Source organism: Sarcophilus harrisii, chromosome 3 (assembly GCF_902635505.1).
Source record: "Sarcophilus harrisii chromosome 3, mSarHar1.11, whole genome shotgun sequence".
Classification (NCBI taxonomy): domain Eukaryota; kingdom Metazoa; phylum Chordata; class Mammalia; order Dasyuromorphia; family Dasyuridae; genus Sarcophilus; species Sarcophilus harrisii.
Window position 1 is genome coordinate 234,758,713 of NC_045428.1, and position 19,027 is coordinate 234,777,739.

Below are 19,027 nucleotides of genomic sequence, written 5' to 3' on the forward strand. Positions count from 1 at the left end.
GGGGAGGAATGAGAAAAAGTGAAAAGCTGAGGATGACCTCTAGATTGTAAGTAAGCCTGAAGGACTGGGAGTAGGAGAATATGAAGTCTAGAAAGTGTTTAGGAGGAAAGATAATGAATTCCGTTTTGGATATGTTGAGTTTAAGATTCTTCTAGATGTCCAGTTTGAGATGTCTGAAAGATAGTTACAAATATAAAACTCAAGTTCAGGCCAGAAGGTAGGACAGGAAAGTTAGATTTGAGAATCACTAACATAGAGATGGTAATTAAATCCATGGGAACTGAGGAGATCACCAAGTGAAGTAATATAGACAGAGGAGACAAAAGGGCCCAGAACTCTGGTTAGAGGGCATGACCTGGATGAGGCTACAGCAAAAGAGACTGGGAAGGAGTGGTCAGATAGGTGAGAGAAAAACCAAGAGCACGATATCTTGAAAATCTTGAGAGAATGGAATATTAAGGGGGAGAGGTGATAAATAGTGATATAGGCTGTTAGAAAGGTCAAGAAGAATGAAAATTGGAATTTGGATTGAGAATTAGATTTGGGAACTGAAGATCACTGCTAACTTTTGAGAGAGCAGTTTTTGGTGAGATGATGAGATCAGAAGTCAAATTATTTAGGGGTTAGAAAAAAGTATGAGAGAAGAGAACGTGAAGGTATGCATTGTAGCTGACCTCAAGTAGTTTAGTCCCCTTATCAACTCATTATCCCACTCATCACAGTAACTCTTCAAATCTTTTCATTTTCCCTCAAATCTCCTATGGCTTCCCCTCCTCTCTCAGCTGAGAATCTTACCTCATCTTTCACAGAAAAAATTGAGGTCATTTGCTATGAGTTCCCCTCTTTTCCTTCTTCATCTCTCATTCCTCAGATAGCTTCAACCATTATCTCCTCTTTTACTTCATATAAAGAAGTACTCCTTACTAAGGCAAGCCCCTCCATCTGCACAAGCTATCATATTGTGAAATATTCAATAAGCCTGGAAAAGTTTATAGAACCACGTTATAATGATCTTTATTTATTTATTCATTCATTTTTGATAGTATTTTATTTTTCCAAATATATGTATCGTTTTCAACATTCATTTTTGTAAAACTTTGTATTCCAAATTTTTCTCCTTCCCTTCCTTACCTTTCCCCAAGATAGCAAGTAATCTGATATATATTAAATATGTGCAATTTGATAAAGATCTTTAAATGTCAAAGAAGTTTGTGAAAATGTTCTTGAGCAGAACCTTTCTTCTTCCTCTTGAGCAGAGGAATGATATGGTCAGATCTCTGCTTTAGAAATATCAAATTGGTAGTTATGTGAGGGATGAATTATAAAGGGAAAAGATTAGAAGCAGGAAGACAACTTTAGGAAGCTATTGCAATAGCCTAAGCTGTAATGGGCTGAAGTTTGAGTTGATGCACTTAGGTCCCAAGTACATGAGGCTAAATAGTAATAATTGGGCTATACTCTATTAATATACATGATTGGATAAAGAATGGTCCCTGCCCACTCTCTGTGCAAGTCCTGATGTGTTGTACAGGAAATGACGATTTTGGTGGGTGGAGGCAGAGAGAGGAACAGGAAGAGAAGCTGGGAGAGATTGGGCCTGGATTCCATTTCTCCTAGCTGCTGGTCATGTGGCTGTTGGTCTAGCTAGCTTCTTGACTCAGCTGCACACATTGCTATCGCCGATTCTCTTCCACCTCCGATCCTTCTTCACTGAGAATAAAGACTGACGATTTTCCCCTAACCTGAACTCCGGACTCCTGCTGATTTTAAAATACCCGATCTTCACACTAAGCAATAAACTATAATGGTAGCTTTTTTGAGAGAAGGGGACAGATGGGAGAAATATTGTAGGAATAGAATTGACATAACCCCCAAAAATGATTGGGTGAGGAAAGAACTGTTGTGAATGATTTGTAATTTGAAGCTGAGTTACTGGAAGGATTGTGATGTTCTCAATAGAAATTTTGAGCAACAATTTAATGCTTATGAAGCATCCACTTGGAGATTGTAGTAGAAATTGATGATGCAGATCTGAATTTTAGAAGGAGTAGGATTAATAAAAAGTTGGAGTCATCTGCCTAGAAAAAGGAAGGAAATAGAGAAAGAAGAGGCAAAAAAAGAAGAGAGGCCTGAAATATATTAATAAATATATAGGATAGGATATGGACAGTGAGACACAATATACTGGAGACTTAGAGAAGTCAAACAAATAGGAGGAGAGACAAAAAAGAGTAGGGTCATAAAAATCAAGGGAGGATAAAGTGTCTAGGGAGAGAAGATAGCCATAAGGACCTTTTTTCCTCAGCCCTTATTCTTGATCTCTCTAGCATTTACACTGTTGATTACCCCCTTAATCTTTGGGATCCAGTACCCTTATTAGTATAATAGGGATCTCTTCTATGATAGATGGATGATTGTATTGGGTGTAATGAAGCAGTTAAATCTTTTATGTTCCCATTAAGCACCACAAAAATATTTAAATGATAGAAAATGTAATCAGATGTAACTAAAGAAAATTTGAATGTGTAAAATCTTCCTGAAAGTGGATGCTTAGCAACAATCTTCCCAAAATAGTTTGGGCCCTGTTGTTGTAGGCATTCAGAATTGAATTTGGCAGAATCCTAAAGGAAATTCTGAAGGAAATAGACTGACCTAATGCAAATTGGAACCTTCTCATTGTGCTCCTCTACTCCCTTCCCTAGTGGCAAAGTGTGAATTTTTCAATGCTGGAGGGAGTGTGAAGGATCGAATCAGCCTGAGAATGGTAGAAGATGCAGAAAGAGCAGGCATTTTGAAACCTGGACATACAATCATCGAGCCAACTTCTGGGAATACCGGTATGTTTTATCAGCACTAGAGCCTTTCTTATTTCTCTTTCTAGAAGCCTTTCTCTAAAGCCTTTCTCTTTCCTAGTCTTTCTGCCCATAACCTTCAGTAGAATCTTCCCTTGAAACAACAACAAAAAGTTCAATTAAACACAAATACACACATTGGCAATTTTTTACAATGTATGCTTCATTCTTTACCTACTTGCTAAGTGAAAGCAAGCTTCACAATTAGTTTTATGAAGTCATGATTGGTTTTGATCTTGCTCAAAGTTCTATTGTGTTTCTACATTGCTTGATTTCTTCTACAAAAATGAAAAATTGTGATTTAAAAAAAGAATTCTTCTTTGCGTTTAGTGGAAATTTAGTTCCCAGGTCAGTGGGAAAATATAGACAGTAAGATTTATGTCCTTTTCCCCCTTTTCATTGATAATTCAAGTCTTCTATTTCATTCAAGATTCAGCTCAAGATTTCTTAAGAATATTTTCCTTGAAAGATCAACTCTATTAGGAACTTTCTCTTACTTGGTATTTCCTTAGCTGATATTCATATCACCTGTATCACATTATCATGTGCTTAAGTATGTATTTCTTTGGTCTTACTTCCTAGTTCGTTCCACCTAAATCTTGGCTCTTTGAGAACCAGGTTACACCTTTTATTTCTATACCTCGTACAGTGATTATGATATTAAGTATGTAACAAATGTTTATCAAATTGGACTTGGGCCTTCCATGTTCTCTATTCAATTGGTTTTCTACTCTGGTCAATGCATTAATGTTTTTAATCTAAAGCTCAGCCTCTTATTGGAATGGGAGTAGAGGATCAAATTATATATATATTTTTTGAAATTCCAAAAGATCTCCGTCATTGTAATATTTCCACTATGTACTTTTTGGATTTGTCCTTAGGACTTTAAATTCCCCAAACGTAATATATTCTTCTCAGTGTCTTATAAGTCCCTTCCAGTGATGAGTCTTAAAGGTCCTTTCCAGTGATGGGTCATTCCTAAAGGATGACCTTCTTTAAACTCCTTTTTTGGTTGCATGTTTATCTTACAGGAATTGGGCTGGCCCTGGCTGCAGCAGTGAAAGGGTATCGTTGCATTATTGTGATGCCAGAGAAAATGAGTATGGAAAAGGTAGGCTTCCTCAAATCACTATGGCAATAGTGAACAAATCTTAATTAAAGATACATTTCCTAATTTTAAATAGTACTCATTCAAACACTCCCAACACTTTTTTTTTTTTTTTTTTATAGAATATAGGTATATCCTATAGTCTTCTCACTCTAGACTACTCTGAATGCCATTGTACTCTTCAATTTAGGTAGATGTCCTGAGAGCACTGGGAGCTGAAATTGTGAGAACTCCAACCAGTGCCAGGTTTGACTCCCCTGAATCTCATGTAGGAGTGGCATGGCGACTGAAAAATGAGATTCCCAATTCTCACATTTTGGATCAAGTAAGTTCTGGCTATACACTTGAAGGCTGTGCAAGTGGGCCTTTGTTTATATGTTTGATTTTGAGATTATATTAATTCTTAGAGTAAGGAAGGTTTTTCCCTGTAGGGTTCTTGATATAAGGCATAAAAGAAAAGCATGAATATCTATTAGTTTCCTTAGACTTTTCCTTAGGAGTTTGTCTTCCATATTGGTAAGCACAGTATTAAGTCTATAGTAGACTCACAATAAATAATTGGTGATTGATTTCTATCTGGTTCTCATATTTTTTTCTAGCCCTATTGGATTTGGGGGGATTGGTATAGTGTTGTGCTCTGCTTTCAGTAAGTCAAGTATATGTTAATCTATCAGCATCTTTATACTTTGTTGCTATTTGTTTAGACTGAAGTAAATATTGTGTAAAGGACATGGGATATTCTTCTTATATAAGCGCTTCACATTGTCATTCTGTATCATTTGTTTTTAACTTTGAGGTCAAGTCTAAGGAAACAAATTTTTAGGAAATGCTTGACCTAATTGTAGGGCAGCTATATTATAATAGAAAGATCCAGGTCTGGACATTTATTAATTGTGTGGCTGTACAAGTCACAATTTCTTTGGGCCTCCATCTTCATCTGTGAAATGGGAAAAGTAATATCTGTACTACCTATCCCAAAGAGTTTTGTCTGGAGCTATGTATACTTTAGAAATATGAACTATTACATACAAATATATGGGGAATTTAAGTAGTTCAAGGGTATGAGGATGAAAACTTTCTAGAGATATTTATAATCCTAACTATATTTCTAACTTTCTGGGTGACTTCTAGGCATATCATTTCATTTCTCAAGACCTGATGAAAATCATTGTAAGCTGAAAGTATTGGATTAGATGAAGTAAAAAAAAATCAACTTTCTCATTCTTCTAGGCAATGAGCACTTTGCCAGAGCACTTTGTAGGGAGAATGTTATTTTCCTTCCAGTTGTCTTATAAATTTGTTGCTTCTTTCCTTTGTGTTCCTACACAGTATCGAAATGCCTGTAATCCTCTTGCTCACTATGATGGTACAGCAGAGGAGATCTTACAGCAATGTGATGGTATGTACATCCAGTCCTTGTAGTTATGCTTGATTGCTACTGATTGCTGGGAACCAGGGATAATAAACAAATAATTTATTCTTCCCATATTTTGGTTTGCTCATTTGTAAACCACAATTAATAATATTTTCTACTTACCTCATAACAGGTTAGGCCAAATTCTTTAAATTTATGATGCTTCTTTGGGTATCTTTATAGAAGCCAAGCAAAATATGTGATGGTGGGAATATTTTTGTTTGTTTGATTTACTTGATAAAATCTCCCTTAGGGAGAAGGAATGTATCCAATGCATCTGAGTAGACTATAGTTTGCCAAGAGAGTAATGAGCTCTCCTATCACTCCAGCACTGGCACTGACATCAAAAAGCACTTAAAACCTGGTTTTTGCCTCAGAGCCAAGCAATATTAAGTTAGTTACCTCATTATTGGATGTTCTTGTTTTGGTTTACTTTGCTTTGGCCCAAAACCCCGAATTTTGCTCCAGGTACCCACCTACCTTTTCTTGACTCATGCTCAGACCTGTCTCCAAGAGAGCGAGTTCTTATAAAACTAGTGAAGTAAGGAAAAATGAAATCTGGTAGAAAACATTATCCTTTTTTTTTAATAATTGAAAGAAAATCTATTTTTTTCTGGCCATTCATAAGAATTTCCTTTTTCAGGATTAAAAGAACTCCTTTTTTTAGTTTCCTATTTTTAAAAATATATCTTTTCTGGCCATTCATAAGAATTTCCTTTTTCAGGATTAAAAGAACTCCTTTTTTTAGTTTCCTATTTTTTAAAATATATCTTTTGAGTGAGTTATACTCCAATTAAATAAAATTTTAACGGGAATATAGTCTAAAGGTGTTGTTACTGTGCCATTCTAACTTTTCCCACAACAACAGGGAAATTGGATATGTTGGTAGCTTCTGCTGGCACTGGGGGCACAATTACAGGTCTTGCCCGAAAGCTGAAGGAGAAATGCCCAGAATGCAAAGTAAGTACTGTGGGAATCTAAATCTTTTCAATATCTATTCCTGAACATCCTTAATGTAAGCCTTATATGGAAACTCCTTTCTACTATATATTTCTGAATTGTATATGTGAGGTGTCATGAGTCCAATTAATTGTCAGTCTCTTCCCAAGGGTTTTAGATTTTATTTGCCAGATTGAAGGGTATATAGAGTTATGAGGGAAAACTTTAAAGAGTGAATCAATAGAGTTTTGTCTTGGGACATCCAAATTTAGATTATAACTCCTTCAGCAAGTTAAAAAAAATTAAGTTTAGCACTTTATTAGCAAGAATAGTTAAAATAATAAACCACTAGATAATGTGTCCCTATCTCATCTCCACTAGGTCCCAAGTAAGATTCATTTACATACACAGCCTGTCTGCCTGCTCATTCAACTGAGTTGAATTTTTTCTTAAGAAGTTCAATGAAGAATGCTTTTCATATATATCTCACCCCAGATTTGTGGTACTTTTCCTGATAATCAGAGTTGCTAGTTATCCAGCTCTGATGGATGGAGAGACTTCCTTGAAAATGATAGAATGTGAGAGAAATCTGATCCTGAATACCCCCCTTAAGTATAAAATAATATCAGTGAGGCTGAAACAAAGCTGAGACTACAGAAAAATACATCCATGTGGCTGATAAATTCTAAGTAGATTAAGAAATTAAATTAGCAAAGAAAATAGGATAAGGTAATCATGAAACTCAACAACTTTGAATATCCATGGAAAAATAGAAATTGAACAATTATTTTATTGAGAAATAGCATCATCTTGCTTCAGGATGGAATGGCACATGCAGTGGCCAATACAACAAAACACCTTTCAGAAACTACGTAAGTCAACAGAAGAGTAATAAGGATACCTGAAAAATGTGAAGAAACAGTGTGTGATGATATTTCAGAGTATCATACAAGAAAATTTACTGGAAATATTTAAGGTTTATAGATTAAATACTAATTTAGGTGAATGTAAGATTCAACTCACTGTAATTCATTGTCAAACTCCAGATGTGGATTTAATTTCTAATTTTTTTTTTTTACATACAGTGCTTTTGGGAGATTTGTTTTGATTGGAGAATGCTAAAATAGAACCCGGTAGTATGTCTGCAGTTAATGTAAATGCTTAGCCTTCCTAAGTACATTTTGTGTGAATATTGTGAATCTTAGATCATAAACTACTCAAAGGCAAATCTCATTTCTGTGAAGTAACTTGATATCATGCTTAAGTAAGCATTTGTTAAAACTTTTGATAGTGCTTCTGATAATTATTTTGTATATTCATATGGGAATTTAAAAACACATCAATCTTGAAGCTTATTTTGAAAAATCTCTTTAGATCATTGGTGTTGATCCAGAAGGATCTATCCTTGCTGAGCCAGAAGAACTGAACCAGAGCGACAAAACAGCTTATGAAGTAGAGGGCATTGGGTATGATTTCATCCCTACAGTACTAGACAGGAAGGTAAGCTGAATTGGAGATTTGAGGATGAGATCCATTTGGTGAGGTTAGGTAGATTCTCAGAAGTCTCTTTACAAAGTTTTCAGCAATAACTGTTGTGAAAGAGCAGGAAGTCAAACATGTATGCAGATGATAAGGAAACAATAGGAGTCTTAAGAGACAGTACAAGCCACTCATGGGCCTTTTTCTGTCATTATACTCTCATTTCCATACTTTCTGTATCTTTTTGTGTCCTCTCCATCGATATTCATAAAGGCTATAGAAATGTGGTGGAGTCTTAAAGTGGCGTGATGGTTTGAGTTTGGAGGATAGATGTTAGTGCTTCCCTTCTCCCATCATTTCCTAGAATAAGAAGAGTTTAATCTTCTAGAACGGTTTCCCTGGATACTAGTGTAGTGTTTAAAACCAAGTCCAGCTCTGGGCCTAAAGCATAAGTAAGAACTGGAAGCTGATCAGATTGAATTGGGATCCAGGAGATCTTCTTTGTAGTCTGGACATTGTTTCCTCATAAAGGACAGTTATGGTATGATAAGAAAAAAGAAGGAATTGGGTAGGTTTGGAGAATAGAGAATAAGTGCTTTGCAAATGGCAGGAACTGAACTTTGGCAAAAAATAAGAACAAACTGGTATGGGTAGGTCCAATTGTTAGAAAAAGTTGAGGTTTACAGGTAACTTTATTCAGGATATCTCTGGTGAGTGAACCTTTGGAGAAAATAATAATATAACCTGGTCCAAGCAGTATAAATGATGGTTTTGGGGTAGTTAGTAAAAAACATTTTGGACTTACAGAGCTAGAGTTATACCTGACAATCTTCTTGTGATGAAAGAACTAATAGAGTTGTTTTTGAACCTGAACCAGAAAACAAAGGAGGAATTGGTCCAATCAAAGCAAGTTAATGGCTAAATGGCAACTAACTATCCAACTGGAATTCTATCCTTTAAGCCATCTAGCCACATCTTTCTGTGAGAAAAGGTATCTAAGTGAAGAAATGTTCTATGAAATTTTATATGTGACATTACTGTTACTGTCTGCAAAACTATATTCTAGAACCTCATTTCTTTTTTTACCTGTTGTAGGTGGTGGATAAGTGGTACAAGAGCAATGATGAGGACTCCTTTGCTTTTGCTCGAATGTTAATTGCACAAGAAGGATTACTTTGTGGTAAGTGAGTAAATAGATTACTGAGCCCTACCTACTCTGAGTGATGTGTTGTACACAGAACAGAAAAGAAATAAGGGAAGGGGACAGAATCCTGGGGAAAGAATACCACTTTTTTTTTTTTTTTTTTTTAAATAAGGAAACATTTCCAAAATTTGTTATAAAAATTGCTTTTATTCCTGCTTTGTGTTTTGAAACATAGGCATTCTTTAACGGATAAAACTCTTAACTTTGTGTCCTATAAAGTAGGAATAGCTTCATCACATTTTACAGAGCAAAGAGTCTATTTTCATGGAGTGACACCCAAGGACATGTCCTTCTTATAGCCCATAAAGGTATTGCCACTTAGGTCACATGTAATTTTCTCAACTTTAATCATAAATCTTAATACTGCTATTTGAGTTTGCTTCACATATTGGATAAGATTAAAGCAGTATGGTGTTCTAGAAAGATTATAGAATGAGAAGGCAGATGAACTAGACCAAGTCAAATCTAGGATCATTGGGCAAGATTTAACTTTATTTCCTTCAATGGTAAATTGAGGGTTATAGTAGATTTCTAAAGTTAAGAAGAAATTTTCACTCTAAATTTTTTTTCACTCTAAAATAGTAGCTGGACTAAGACTTAGGAAGAAATGGCTTTATATCCCACCTCTGACACTAGCTATTTTGCCATGGGCAAGTTACTTAATGTTTCTCACCCTCAGTATTCCAAATAATACCCATTCATATTCGTTTCATGAATTGTGAAGTACTGTTGAGATAATGTAAAGAATTTTTAAAAACTATCATTCTGGGTCATGTGAACAACAAGATAAAGGGCTAAAAAATTTTTTCTAACTCCCATAACTCTCAAATCTCTCTAAAACAGAAATTATGCATGAAAGATAAAGCATCTTCAGCTATCTCTCTAGTCTAGGACTGCTGGAAACCAAAAAGGAGTTAAAAAAAAAAAAAAAACCAACCCATGAAGGAGTTAAAAAACACAAAAATCATGAACTGACATTCACTGACCCTGAGTTTACTCAGAACCCCTCCCTACTTAATATTCTACCAGTATTGAGGCTACACTAGCAGACACAAGGATAAGGTCTTCATGGCTTTGGAAAGATGGAGGAAGGAATGGGGTTGAGTTTTGTTTCAATTCTTAACCACTGTTTGACCCAGGCTCCAGATGGTAAAAGTTTGCTCAGGGACAATAACTAGTGATGGGCAACAGCACTTCAGGGGCAAAAGCTAACTAGGGTTACAACCTCAGAATACTAGGGTGGCAAAGCTCTGGACACAGGGCAGGACCCAGTGTGTAGGAGGGAGTAGGGGTGTGACTGTGAAGCACTCCACCAAGCCTGAGGCAAAGAGTACAGCATCCAGCTAAAGCGATTTCTGACCATCCAGTGGTCACTTTGGGCAGATAACCAGGCTGGTTAAAGCATGAATTTCCCACTATAGGAGAAGCCTAAAATACTTTATCTCAGGAAGAAATAAACTCAAAAACCTTAAATCAAATAGGGAAAACATTATTAACAAAAGAAGGAAATGTGGTTTCCAGATCTATGAGTTTGTGCATCTGTGAATAAATATTGCAAAACAAAGGAAAATGACACAACACTTGAAATAGAGTTCTCCCTGAAGTGTGGGGATAATATGGAGCCATAACAATATTCCTGAATGGCCCAAAACAAAAATGAAAATGAGAAAAGAATGTGTGGCCTGCACAGCAAAAATAATTACTAAAATAGAAAAACTGGAATATGACATGGCAAGTCTCATCTAAGAAACAAAAGAGGAAACAATAGAATGAAGAATAATCTAAAAGAAAGGCAAAAAATAACATTTTTAAATAATGCTTTATGCTCATTATGTAAACAAAACAAAGTGATTTTGAAGATAGCAGGTCGAGATTATCTAAGTATCATAGGTCTCCCTGAAGAACAGAAAAAGATAAAAAATATTAACTCACAATGCAGGAAATAATAGAAGTAAAATACCCAGAATTTCTGAACATAAAATTTCTTAACCCTTCCATGTGAATTCATTAATGCTAATCTCATCACCATGCTGCCAGTGCTAGCTTTGATTGATTGACATCACCTCCTTCCTCCTCTGATTAGAGAGCTGGAGACTGGGATACCAAACTCTTCCCAGTGCTTTCCTTTAGAAGACAGACTGGACTTTAAGCCCACTCCATTCTGCATCTGATGCTTTGTTTGGTTTCAACCCTATGCAATGAGATGCCCTCCCATTAGATACACCCTGGTTTCCGCCCCATCTTTGCTTTCCTGACTCCCTTCAAATTGTGAATGTGAACTATAATAGTAAGTGATTTGATTCTTTGTGACAGGTGGTAGCTCTGGTAGTTCGATGTCCATTGCAGTAAAGGCTGCCAAGGATCTGAAGGAGGGTCAGCGTTGTGTGGTCATTTTGCCTGATTCTGTGAGGAATTACATGTAAGAAATTTCCCTTAAGCAACCTTTTTTGTTTTCCTTCTTCCTTCAATGCCTCCTCTTTCCCTCTCTCCCTTCCTCCTTCCCTTCTTTTCTCTCTCCCTCCCTTTTTTTCCTCTCCATGTCTGGCTATCTCTGTCTCTTTCTGCGTGTGTATTGACTCTGCATTATGATTAGTTCTAGAGTTTGTCTATGAGTGGTCTGCCCTTTCTATAAGAGATGGTCATATGATCTCTGGGATCTATGTCCTTAGATAGAAATATCATAGGGAAAGTAAATGCCCTTTATAATGCCACGTTTGTGATTACGGTTCTTTTGCATGCTGATGACAACAGTATTTTTTCCCTTCTGCATCCCAGAAAAAACTTGTATATATTCTGACTGGTAGCTGCTTTTGCCACTGTCAAAGCATAGTGGGAAATAATACACATGATGGGCACCAAGACCTTGAATCACACAGAGGTCAAGATATAAATCCAGACTTAAAATCCTGCTTAGAAACTAAGAGAGTATTTGAATTGATGTATCTAGAACCATTGTTGTCAGTACCATCAGTACCATCTTTTTTGAAAAAATCTTCAGGAGAACCAACAGCACCTACTGGGACCCACAAATACCAGCTGCTTTGTTGACAGTTTTTGAGACTAGTTTATGGTCAGCAAATATCCATTCTGAGGTTCCCTAGGCTGACTAAGTTGTACTGCATGTATTCTAGAGCAGGAGGAGAAAGAAACAGAACATCCAGGAAGAGGAGAAAGAACTTTTCTCTGAACGCCTTGGTGAATAGTCTTGTTTTTCACAACCTTATTCTATTAATTCTATATTCTCTCTAGATTTCAGGACATTCCAATCCTCACCAATGAACTCTCTCTTGAAACTATAACTTCAGGATTTCAAACTTTGAGTCACTTCCAAGTATTCCACTAGGCACAGCACATAGAAAAACAGTTACTGTGAAGGTCTTTAAGCTCTCCAGAAACTGATAACATTGGTTGTCTGTTGATTTATAGGTCCAAATTTCTGAGTAACAAATGGATGCTTCAGAAGGGATTTATGAAGGAAGAAGAAATGATGATTACTAAGCCATGGTAAGAAAACCTTTTCCAGATTGTCAAATGCCAGTATTTTGGCAGCTCGAGACATTTGGTATTCCACCTCGTCTGACTGGCATGGAAAATGAACAAAGAGCCATCTGATGAGAGAATCTCTCTCCAGAAACTAAAAATGTTTAAAGAATAATGAGATATATATTGTATTTAACATGTGCTTTAACATACTTAACATGTATTGGTCAACCTGCCATCTGGGGGAGAGGGTGGGGGACAGGAGGGAAAGAATTGGAGCAAAGGATTTTGCAGTTGTCAGTGCTGAAGAATTGCCCATGCATATATCTTGTAAATGAGGAGCTATAATTTAAAAAAAAAAAAAAAAAGAAGAAGAATGAGATAAAATACCTTAATGAGATATGATAAGCAGCCAAGTAATCAATCGCATTTTCTCTTTTAAGTAATTCTTTTAATGAAAATGTTTCTGCATCTTGGCTATAATTTTCCCTTTCTCTTCAGTCCTCAGACGCACACACTTCTTTTTCATTTTTTCCCAGGTGGTGGCACCTCAAGATTCAAGAATTAAGTCTCTCTGCACCTTTGACAGTCTTACCAACTGTCACTTGCGAACGAACTATTGAAATCCTCCGAGAGAAGGGTTTTGATCAGGTACCAGTTGTTGATGAATCTGGGTAAGTCTAGACAATTCTTTCTCTCTCCAAAAATAAATTTTGTATCACTTTTTCTTATTTGTATGACTTATTTCTTGTTTTCTTATTTCAGAGTACAAACTTGACAGCCTTTCATTTTTACTTCTATAGAATTTTATTGAATTATTTATAGTATTGGTGAATGAGAAGAAAGAGCTCTTTCCATATCATCCAACACCTTAATATTCCAGTGGATCTGTGATTTCTTTTTGTAGTTATTGTCTCCAGAAATGCAGATACCAGGGTATTCTGTCCAGCTGTAGTTTGTTTGCCCCTAAATTCATCACAGGGGATCCATTCAGTATATTAGGGACTTCCTTCGGTTAGTTCATTCAACATTGTGGCAAAATTGAGTAACCTGTAAGCAGTTCATCATTTATTTAGCAGCTGCCTATTAAGTGGCCATTATAGGCAACCATTATGTCATATGCTAGGAAAGATGAAAGAATAATAAGCAAATTATACTTATCTAAACTTGTGACTTAAGAATATAGAAACATAGGAGTGTAGTCTACTACTAAATACCAAAGTAGACAAGATCCTGCCCTAGAAAGCATATTTAAATTAAGAAGGAAAATCTGGATTCAAATTGTACAAATTGTACATAAAGGGTATATAAAATTGATAAGGATGAAATAAAGAGTTCCTGGATTACTTAGCTGAATTCATTATTCACTGAGTGCTTATTGATTGGCAAAATTACTATCAACTAATTGATTGAAGCTTAAAGCTCATTTGTACTGATGCTTGTTAGCCTGTCAGTTTGTTTGGTAACCTGGAATAAATTTGTGTTGCTAAGGTGGCACATTGGAACCTTGGTTCTTGTTTACTATTCGCTGGAATTTAATACAAAATAGATTTGTACATACCATAGACTCCTATGTATTTTGCAAAGTACCCACCAATTTGTCATTCTTCTTTCATAAAATCATCTGAAAGTTCTGATCACTTAGTGAATGATGACACTGATTTAGGTCTTTTCTATTATTTGTCAAGTGAAGTTTTGAGAACAAAACTTATCAGTAAAGAAATAAGATATCCATGTTCTTTTTTTCTTTTCTATTTTTTTTTTAATAAAGCAAGAAACATAAAGATATCAAACAAAAGCTATTTCTGACTTTTATGGTAGCCCCTTGAGCAATCTGTTAATGTTGTCTGCTTGAGAAAAATTCACGTGCCTCTATTTTAGATATGTATCTCTGTGTTCTCTATATCCCTGCAGTTTGATATTGGGAATGGTCACTCTTGGTAATATGCTTTCATCCTTGCTTGCTGGGAAGGTTCAGCCTTCAGACCAAGTCAGCAAAGTCATCTATAAGCAATTTCGTCAGGTAAAAATGTGGTTTACTCACCTAACACATGCAATCAGACACACAATCCTGTACTTGAAGTTATGTGGGGCCCCCAATTTTTTTTTTTATCAAGCCGTACTATGAAAGACTTGGAATACCTTCTAGAAAGAAAACTGATCACTTACTAGTGACCCTTCATAGTGAGAGATATATCATCTACATTTTAATGGGAATTCAACTTAAACAAAACATTTATAAGGAATCTGCAATGAACATTGTACTCTGCACAGAGAACAATGTAAAGATTAAATAAGTCATGTGTCTGTCCATGGATTCTTAATCTATAAGAGAATGAGGAGTGAAGATATGCTCACATTTTTCTAAAATAATAATATATGGGGGGAAGGAAGGGAGCAAGAATTTGTTGAGCACATTTTTTCCAGCCACTCTTCTAAGATAATTATTGAAGATGGAAGCATCTGTTCAAAGCCTACATAAAGAACAGTCGTTCTTGACAGGAGAAAGGAAAAAAATGCTACCCTAACAAGGCACTTGAGCTCAGCCTTTAAAAACTAGTGATTTCAATAACAGGATATTGAAACAATAGGGACACTCAAGAATTCAATTTGCCCTTTCTTCAAAGTAATTTTTTAATAGATTCAATTAAATTACAGTTCACTTTGTGTAAGACACTGTACTAGGAGGTGGAAGATAGTGAGATCAATAAAACAGTCCCTGCTCTCATGGCAGGAAAGATAAAACAAATGAGGAAAACTCTTAAGTTGTGAAGTTTGAGCTACATTTTAAATTCTTTTGTGAAAACTGGTTGGTATATTTTTGGAATCATTATCATACCATGAAGCATTTTCTTAGCCAGATTTGGATTCAGTATATGGCCAAAATCCTGGCAAGAAAAAAAAATTACTATACTTCTTGTTAAACCCCTCTTATTTAGTTTTTAATTGGGAAGTAGTGGGAGGTTTGAAGAGAGAATTCTATATAGCTTTGAATGTGTTGGAGCAAAGTACCTTCCAATGCAGCAATGTTTTTCTTATTTTGTTTTTTAAACTTAACTATAATTTGATGAACAAAGAAGGTAACACTTTCCCACCACTACCTCATACCTTGAATCAACCACATCCTCCTGTCTCATGACTAACACAGGTCAAATTCTTAGTCCTTACAAACACACCGGCTAGAGGGGAGAATTTGTGCTTACCTGGAACATTTCAAAATAAAAGTATAAATACTTTATATTTGTATATATAACATTTTACAGTTTATATAATATTTCTTAAAATGTACAAATTCCTCCTTTTGGCATTATTTTATGCTTTATAGTATATATTTTTTAATGCTTTCTAGTATATGGTTAGTTTTTATATAGGTATTTAGTATCTAAATGTGCTAAAAATAGAAGCGTTCCTTAAGAGTATTCTTTAATAATAACCATAGGTCTTTCAAACCTAAATTCTATTAAGATCCTTAACTTTTTTGTTGTTAAATTTATCCAAGTCTGAGGGAGGCAGATTTAAGCCACTTAAAATGTTTATTTTACTATTTAGTCTTTATAGTTAGTTTTTCCTTTAAGTATTTAGATCTTATTCTTCATTCAGGGTGTATATGTGTGTGTAAAAATATTAATATTGTTTTGTTATTTATAGCATTTTTTAACTTCCTATAGTATCCCTCCTTATGTCAGTCTTCTTTTACTTGTGTTTTGTCTGATAGCTATCAACATGATAGCCCCAGCTTTTTAAATTTGCCTAAGACATAGTAAATTCTACCATCACCCCTTATTTCCTCTCACTAAGCACCATTGTTTTAAATGCATTTCCTATAAACAACAAATTATTGGGTTTTATTTTGTAATCTATTCTGCCATCCTTCATTTTTCTATCTTTCTGTATTTTCTGAATTCATTCTATTCATTTTCATGATTATGAAGTATTTGTTTTTTCCTCTATCATATTCTATTATAATAGTTTTTCTCTTCTCCCTCACCTACTAATATAAAGAAAAAAAAAGAATGAAATCAGCACCTAAATATTTGTGGTTAATATTACTGGGATTTACATAACACTTTCACATAACATTTCCTTACTTGGTTCTATGAAGACTAATGTTATAAACAGCTAGATAGTATCAGAGCCAGGAACAGGAATGTAATTCATTCATTGTTTTTTTCTCCATACCAACATGCCTAACATATATGAATATCATTTCTCTTTTATATTGTTTCTTCACTGCAAATTAACACACTTTTTCTGACTTAAAGGGGACCTACTGATGACGACATAGATTCTTTGTCCTTTTTTTGAATGAAAGGTTGAAGTTATTTACTTTCTAGTGAGGCAAACTCACATTTTGTTTCCATTCATATATTACTTCTTCATTGTTCTGTTTTTTAAAAATTTGATGATGTTTTAAACTTGAAAAAAAGCAGGAGCTAGAGGAAAAAGCCATTTAAAAATTTTTGAATTCAATTTTATTTTTAATTCCAAATTCTCTTCTTTCTCGTCCCCCAACCATTGAGAAAGAAAGAAAAATAAAACTCATTGCAAATGTATTTATATAAATAGTATATGTATGTGTGTGTGTGTGTGTGTATATATATATATTTATGAATTAGCCATATTCCAAAAAAGTAATATGTAACAAAATCTTTCAAAGTTGATTATTTTGACAATATTTTGTTACTCTTCTTCTGTTCTTCTGTTCTGTTACTGTTCTGGTTCTAATCAATTTCACTCTATTAGTTCATACTATCTTTCTTCTTCCTTCCTTTATCCTTCCCTTCCTTCCTTCCTTCCTCCCTTCTCTTCCCTTACCTCTATTTCCCTCCCTTTCCCTTCCCTTCTCTTCCCTTTATACATGTACACTCTCTCTCTCACACACACACACACACACACACATATATATATATATATATATATATATATACATATTCACGATTAATTTTTTCCATAATCATTGTATATTTAAAATGTTAGGTTCACACAATTGCTACTTTAGGTATTGACTCAGTTTTAGTTCTATTTTCTTTGAGGAACTTGAAGACTTTAAAGGTGGTAGGAATCTCAAAGCTTTTTACTCTTCTCTTTGTCCCACAATCCTTCAAGGGGATATGAGTGAGGTAGAACTCTCTAGGGAGCTAAGAGGCTTCATAAACAAAGATGATCTTTATTTTGCAGATTCACCTGACAGACACCTTGGGGATGCTTTCCCACATCCTGGAGACAGACCATTTTGCTCTAGTGGTTCACGAACAGATTCAGTGTAAGTTTACTTTGTTATTCCCTCTGTGGAGATCCTCAGAGCCTGAGATAAGGTTTAAAGTTCAAATCCAGGGATCTTAGAGGTTCCTTATTTGTTTGTTTGTTTGTTTTCTTTATAAGTATTGTTTTATTGCACTTTTCTAATTTGAAATTCTTTAGAAAGTAATTTAAAACCATACTTTGTTACTATTTAATTTAAAACCAGGCTTAATACTCCTGCCTTCATTCTTTAGCATTAGAAATAGGGGAACAGATTCTAAGCACATGTATATGTACAAGAACGTTTTCTACTTTCTGACACAGTGGTTAAGACAGTGGTTCTCAAAGTCTGGTCCAGAGCATCCTGGGAATCTCTGAAATCCTTTCAGAGAGTCTACAAATTCATAATTAGTTTTTATTTTTAATGTGATCAATATCTATAACTATAAACCACATAAACAAAAACTCTTTGGACAGATCCTCAATCATTTTTAATAGGATAAAGATATTGAGAACAAAAGTTTGAGGACCACTGGATTAAGAGTTCTGGGTCCCCAATCAGGAAAACCTGAGTTGAAATCCAGCCTCAGATACTTCTCATCTGTGTAACTCAAGGCAAGCCACATAATCTTTTATTAGGTATGTTTATTAGGTTATGTTATAGATAGGTAGGTGAATGTAAGTCTCATATGTCTTTTGTGTTTGCCTCAGTTTTTTTTAAACTGTAAAATGGGGATAATAATACCAACTATTTCATAGGGGGGCTGTGAGGCTCAAATATTTGACATAATATTTATAAAGCATATAGCATAATGCCTAACTCATACTAAGTACTACATAAAAAAAGCACTCCCCTTCCCTAGGCTGCCATTTCCCTTTTCTGGAAGGAATATCACAAACTAGTTGTCATAGCCATGGGACCTACCAATCCTTTCACTTGCATATCCCAAGCTTGCAGACTTAGATGTATTGTAACTCACAACTGGCTTCAAGCAAAATTGTGAACCCATGTATGACTTTATCCATGTTCTCTACCTCATTTCTTCAAGCCAGATTCACAATCTATAATCAATTGATATGCAAAACAAAACAAAACAAAAACCCCATACCTATGGGGAAAAGGCTAGAGGAGACATTTTCCCCTTTTCCAGTTCCTTTCTCTTTTCCCCTCTTTTGTTCTGCGCACTAAAAGGGGCACAATAACACTAACCTTTTAAGATAGTGCCCTCACCTCTACTAACCCTCTGTATAAATTTAAAGAGTCTCCAAGTTCCCTTCCAACTCTGAAAAGGAAGGAAAGTTCTTGGGGT

General features: G+C 35.1%; 1 protein-coding gene across 4 annotated transcripts in view; it reads left to right on the forward strand.

Annotated features, from left to right (window-relative positions):
• The window catches only part of CBS (cystathionine beta-synthase), a 47,329-nt gene that overhangs the window by 18,721 nt on the left and 9,581 nt on the right, over positions 1 to 19,027 (forward strand). For all 4 annotated transcript variants that reach the window (XM_031959220.1, XM_031959219.1, XM_012544366.3 and 1 more), the window contains exons 4-15: positions 2,703 to 2,837; positions 3,884 to 3,963; positions 4,151 to 4,285; positions 5,290 to 5,359; positions 6,243 to 6,334; positions 7,688 to 7,813; positions 8,888 to 8,972; positions 11,310 to 11,415; positions 12,423 to 12,500; positions 13,016 to 13,150; positions 14,391 to 14,499; positions 17,655 to 17,739. In XM_031959220.1, coding sequence (XP_031815080.1) covers positions 2,703 to 2,837; positions 3,884 to 3,963; positions 4,151 to 4,285; positions 5,290 to 5,359; positions 6,243 to 6,334; positions 7,688 to 7,813; positions 8,888 to 8,972; positions 11,310 to 11,415; positions 12,423 to 12,500; positions 13,016 to 13,150; positions 14,391 to 14,499; positions 17,655 to 17,739 — 1,236 coding nt within the window. The remainder of the gene's footprint in view (positions 1 to 2,702; positions 2,838 to 3,883; positions 3,964 to 4,150; positions 4,286 to 5,289; positions 5,360 to 6,242; positions 6,335 to 7,687; positions 7,814 to 8,887; positions 8,973 to 11,309; positions 11,416 to 12,422; positions 12,501 to 13,015; positions 13,151 to 14,390; positions 14,500 to 17,654; positions 17,740 to 19,027) is intronic.